General features: G+C 49.9%; 1 protein-coding gene across 2 annotated transcripts in view; it reads right to left on the reverse strand.

Annotated features, from left to right (window-relative positions):
* Positions 1-5,563, reverse strand: part of ACSF2 (acyl-CoA synthetase family member 2) — a 34,518-nt gene extending 28,955 nt beyond the window's left edge. For both annotated transcript variants that reach the window (XM_044248711.1, XM_044248710.1), the window contains exon 1: positions 5,417-5,563. In XM_044248711.1, the coding sequence (XP_044104646.1) occupies positions 5,417-5,544 (128 nt within the window). In that variant the 5' untranslated portion in view covers positions 5,545-5,563. The remainder of the gene's footprint in view (positions 1-5,416) is intronic.
* Between the last annotated feature and the right edge of the window lie 437 nt (positions 5,564-6,000).

The raw sequence follows: 6,000 nt of genomic DNA on the forward strand, positions 1-6,000 counted from the left end.
GGGTTCTAGCTCTTGGGGTGTTGAGTATACAGTTGTGTTAAAATGCACCAAACTGTACTCTTAAGATTCATGCATTGTGATTACGTCATAGAGTCCCATGATTTTTTAAAAAATATTTTATTTATTTACTTGACAGAGAGAGATCACAAGTAGGCGGAGAGGCAGGCAGAGAGAGAGGAAGGGAAGAAGGCTCCCTGCAGAGGAGAGAGCCCGATGCGATGCGTGGCTCCATCCCAGGATGCTGGGATCATGACCTGAGCCGAAAGCAGAGGCTTTACCCCACTGAGCCACCCAGATGCGCCAGTCCCATGATCTTTTTACCACCCAACATAACCTTCCTGAAGGAGCCAATAGTCTACAACGGGCTACAAAAAACTGTAGAGTGATACAAGCTACAGTAAAGAGGTGAGCAAGTCATCCTATAACGAAGCACTGGAAACTATTATTCGAGTCTAGCAAACTCAGGAAGCTGTTTCTGAAAGCCTGAAGTCCTTGGGGGTTGCAAGGGATGGACGCTGTGGGTCTTCTCTTGGGTTACTCTACCAGAGCCCCCGGGGAAGGGATTTGGGCTGACTCAGAACTCTTGCTCCTTGACGGGATCACGAAGGTACAGAGGAGGTTAGCTTCTGACCTTAGCTTTCTACAGACAAAACCCTCAATGTTTTTTGTTCCCTTGGAGGACTAGAGAGAATCAAAGAATGTCAGGAGGTTGCAAGGAGTTCATTAGGGTTCTACACAAGCAAGACTTCACGTGAGTGGGAAGACTTCATACTTCAACCGCAGTGCTCCTGAATTAGGGGATCGGGCCCAAAGCCCAGGCTCCTTAGGAATCACAGAATGTCTACAGAAATGTAGAGTGTTTCTTGTCTAAGTGGCTATTTTACCAACTAGCCAAGGGACAGAGAGATTGAATGAATTGCCTAAAGCCATTTGGAATTAGAAAGTATAGATGTGGACCTTGCTCCCCTGTCATCCGATTCCTACAGGGAGATACACGGACCAACAGCCCCGACAGGGTTCATAAAACAGGATCGGTAAGCTGGAGACAGAGCTTGTTTATTTTTGAAGGGAGAGACAACTGGAAGAGTTATTGGTACCTGTCATTTATTAGGACATGCTCCCAGCAAGTCCTATTCAAAGAATGAAATTACATCCTGTACTTTAGTTTGCTCAACATTATGATAAGCCAAAAAAAATGCGAGCACAGGCATGTTACATACCCCAAGCAGCCCAGCTTGGTTTAGGCAATTACCTTGCCAGAACTGTCTCCCTCCTACTCTCCCAAGTTCCTAACTGTGGGCCTTGATGTCCTTATAGGAATGCACAAACCCATTGTTAGAAAGCATTTCCTGTATACAGCTCACCACTGCAGTGTGTTGACAATCTCTTTAGCACTAGGCTGTGAGTTTAAAAGTTTCTTAATGTGACATTATTTAACTCTCAAACAACATTATTCACATATGGGAAAGGCCAAGTTCAACTTAGTCCCAAAACAACCAGCTAAAATGGTTCATTTGAACCCAGATCTGCCTGGCTTCAACGTTTCTGCCTAAAGATTGAATAAATTAAAGAATGTGGGGGCACCTGGGTGGCTCAGTTGGTTAAGCGGCTGCCTTTGGCTCAGGTCCCGATCCCAGGGTCCTGTGGGGTTCCCTGCTCAGCAGAGAGTCCTCTCCGTCCTCTTCCTCTGACCCTCCCCTTGTACGTGCTCACTCTCTCTCTTCTCAAATAAGTAAATGAAATATTTTTTAAAGACTTTATTTATTTATTTGGCAGAGAGAGAGAGACAGCGCGAGAGACAGAACACAAGCAGGGGGAGTGAGAGAGGAAGAAGCAGGCTTCCTGGCAAACAGGGAGCCCAGTGCAGGGCTCAATCCTAGGAGCCTAGGATCATGACCTGAGCTGAAGGCAGATGCTTAATAACTGAGCCACCCAGGTGCCCCTAAATAAAATATTTTTAAAATATTTATAAATATTTAATAATTTAATATTTAATGATAAATATATAATAAATATTTATTATTTAAAAATATTTTTTAAATATTTTATTTTTAAAATTTTAAAATATTTTTTAAAAAATTAAAGAATGTGGGGGAGGTTGGGAGGGCTTGATACCCAGGATTCAGAAGAGTTCAAGCATAGACAAAATTTCATGCAAGGATATGGGCTTCACACTTCAGACTACAGCCCTATTATTGGAGGGATCAGCTTCAAACTCCAGCCTCAGCAGCAAGTCTCTCCCATTCCCATTCCCACCAATCAGATTCTTCCTTGCTTTCATTGCCATCCTCCAAAGAACAGCACCCTTTCTGCCTTGTTTCGGGGGGGTCTATGGTCTTCCCCTGCAGATACATTTTAGGCAAAGAACTCAGTGAAAACAAGGTCATTGATCTTTATACCGGTCTGCAACCTCCAGAGTACATGGACATCTATTGCATGAGAGGTAGGAAAGGGTAACCAAACTTATATGTCCCATTCACTGGTTACAAAGTCTAAGTTTATAGTTTATTTTTTATTGTTACATTTAAACTGGAGGATCCCTGGTGTCATGTGTAAATCATTACCAGCTCACTTGTTACTCATCTTTGGGGAGTTATGGGAAGAGTCTCTTTTTTGGTAACAATTACGGTTTCCAACCAAAATGCTTCCTGGCTTAATACAATCCCCTCACATAGGGACAGCATTTAATAATTTCTAATACTGGTCCCACCTGTATAGCCATTCCCCTAGGGGGTAGTCCATGAAGTTCACTTACCCTTCTGACCTACCATTAGCATGGAGTCACCAGAGCCCCAGCTCTGATCATCATTCCTAACTCTGAAAGGCTTAAGCCAATGTCTTTCTGTCTTTCTGGGCTCCAAGTGCATCCATCACCCCAGATGCAAATGTGAGGCAGCCCCAGGCCAGCTTCAGAGGTCTGGAGGAAGCCTGTTCATCTCAAGTTCATCAAGGAATCTTTATCTCCAAGGCTCCCTGAAGCCCCCAGACTGGCCCACCCATTTCCTTGGGGAAGGGGATGTGTGGACAAGAGGAAGGAGCTGGTGATTCAGGAGATCTGGAGAACAATAAGACAGCTTCTTCTTTCCTTCCAGGGGAAAGAGTCGGAACAATCCCAGTTTTGATGGAGAGGGGACTGTTTGGCAGGTCCAAGGTTTGGACTTGTGGCTGGGCACAGGCTACCCTTCTGGGAAGCTAGATAAAAGGAAGAACACAGTACAAGGAAGAAAGAAGCCACTGAAAGGGGGATACTCTCTTACTTTTTTTTTTTTTTTTTAAGCTTTATTTATTTACTTATTTGTCAGAGAGAGAGAGAACACAAGCAGGGGGAGCGGCAGGCAGAGGGAGAAGCAGGCTCTCCACTGAGCAAGGAGCCCAATGTGGAACTCGATCCTTGGATCCTGGTCTGGCATCATGACCTGGGCCGAAATCAGGAGTTCGACATTTAACTGATTGAACCGCCCCTCTCCTACTTTTAAATCCGTTGGAATTCCTAGCCAGATGCCATTTGAAGGTCTCAGGGATCAGACCTGCCCCAGAGGAAAGGCTGAGCAAAGCAAAATGTCATCAATCCAGCAAGTAGGTAGCATTGATGACAAAGTCACCAGGCCCAGAGGTTAGTTAGGCAATGCACTCAAGGTCACACAGTTGGTAGGTGGAGAAGCCAGGGCTGTAACCCCAGGCAGTCTGGCTGCAAAGTTCTTGCTCTTTCCTAACAGGCAAAACTGGGGAATGTGAGAAGCAGATAAGCAATAGGTCTGGGATGGGGGGAGGGCTGGGTAGCAGAAAGCAGGCTTCATGTGTGACTAGATCAGAAAAAGCGGAGAGCAGAAGTCCAGGACCTGTCCATACCATTACTCTTGGAACACTGAGTAGTGGTCACCGGACTTATCTTTTCCCCCCACTAGGCTTCACGTCTCTGGAAGACTGGGTTCCTTGGCTCCTATCTCCATAGCGAGATTGTCTCTTGGCTCATATCTCCAGGTGTTTGACATGACCTATGTGCTCAGGGTTGACTGCTTGAGACTCTGGAGGGTTTCTGAAGGGGAAAGAGGGAGTGATATCAGGCCAAATCACCACAGTCAGTAGAAAAGGGTTCAAGCACATGGGAGGGATGGGAACAAATTAGGCCAAATGCTCAGGAAACCTTCTCTCTCTGGACAAGTGGATCTCCTCCTGTTGCAGAGGCAGAATTTCTTTAAGGCTTGGTGCCTGTACCTTTTTTGTTTTGTTTTGTTTTGTTAAGATTTTATTTATTTGTCAGAGAGAGAGAGAGAGAGAGAGCACAGCAGGAGGGAGAAGCAGGCTCCCTGCTGAGCAAGGAGCCTGATATGGGACTCGATCCCAGAGCCCTGGGATCCTGACCTGTGCCAAAGGCAGATGCTTAACTGACTGAGCCACTCAGGCATCCCAAAACCCAGCTGTCTTCATCACAAATGCATCTACTGACCAGCCCTGAGCCACAGGGTTTTCCCAGAAAACTAGGTGTAGCCATCTTAAAGCACTGTGTGCTTTCTAGTTACCAGGAACCAGCAAGTTCAAAACACTGTGATCTTAGAGTTTTATTTAGCCAAAAGAGGAATTTGCACCTTCCTCCAATCCGCACCCCCCCATCCTATTTTTGTTAACCAAACAGTTCTCTCAGAGAAGAAGCCCTTTTGTCCCCCCGCCCCCCCCCACTTAGTTCCTGGCCCATCTGGTGCCAGGGCCCACTCAGTGGTGTTCAGGCCTCCCCCATCAGGTTGCTGAAGATAACCACCAGTGATACCATCAGTAGGAGCCCAGATCTGCTTAAGCAACCAACACACGTTCACACTTGCAGTCTTACAAGAAGAGAGCACTACTTATTACACTGCTGGGGGGCAGTGAAGCCAGGGGCAATGGGCACCTGCTAGCCCCCATCCCACCATTTTGCTCTGAGGACAGAAGAGAACAGGTCTAGCAAGTAGCAAGGTGCAAAAGCAATGCTCTCAGCACCTAAAGAGGAGAGGGGAGACCGCTGAGCTTAGCGGACTGCCAAGACCGGCCAAAGATCCCCATGTTTATCCCTGAAGGGCGGTCCAGCTCAGAGCAGAGGCTTGCCCCTGCCCCTTTTCCTCAGGCTAGACCTCCGAAGGCCCAGGCTCCTGGCCCTCGGTGTGCTCATCATGCATGGAAAGAACCAAGAGTCCTGGACCAGAACCCGGAGTCCGTGCAGGGTCATTGCCAGCCACCAGCTGCAGCCCCAGTCCGCGCGAGCCAGGCCAGCATTTCCTGTTGCCTAGGCGCTGGGTGCGGGGTACCTGCTCCCCAGCGCGTGCCATCCAGAGGTGCTGCAGCCTCGGGCTTCCCAACCAGAGTGGGACTGGCCCCCAGGGAAGCTCTTCAGGAACCCCTAAACTCCCTCCCGCTGGGGAGGAGGGGAAGGCGGGCCGCGTACCTGAGGGGGCGGACGGCCTGCAGTCTCGCTTCCTGCCCACAGCCGGCGAGGATGGCGCGGGTCCCCAGCACCCCCGGGCTCCTGGCGCACAGCCTCGCGAGGCGCAGCATCCCGACGTAGATGGCCATGGCTCTCTACGCGCGTCCCGGCCCCAGGAAACTTTTAAAGTAAAAGCCGAGGCGGCTTACTTTTAAAGTAAAGCCGAGGCGGGGCGAGCGCTGAGCGGGCGGGGAGGCGGGGAGGGTCGCCTCTGCCTATGGGGTGCGGGGCGGGGCGGGGCGAGGCGGGGCGAGGCGTGGAGGAAGCGGCTAGGCTCAGGGCCACCTTCCCCTGGGACCCGAGGCCCTCCTCTCCCACCTCGAAGACGTTTCCCTCCGGATCCAAAGGTCTCCGGCTGCGGCCGGCTCCCCTCCCGACCACTAGAGGCCTAGGTTTGGGGGCGCAAGAGCTTGTTGATTTCGCAGAAGGGGAGCCCGCGGGCCGTGAGTGCGGGCGGGGAGAAGAGGTCGGGGCGCGTCCATCCCCAGAGCCCCGTTTAGCGCGCGGGTCCTGGGCTGCCTCCCCACTCCCGGAGTTGGGAGCCA

Source organism: Neovison vison, chromosome 5 (assembly GCF_020171115.1).
Source record: "Neovison vison isolate M4711 chromosome 5, ASM_NN_V1, whole genome shotgun sequence".
Lineage (NCBI taxonomy): Eukaryota > Metazoa > Chordata > Mammalia > Carnivora > Mustelidae > Neogale > Neogale vison.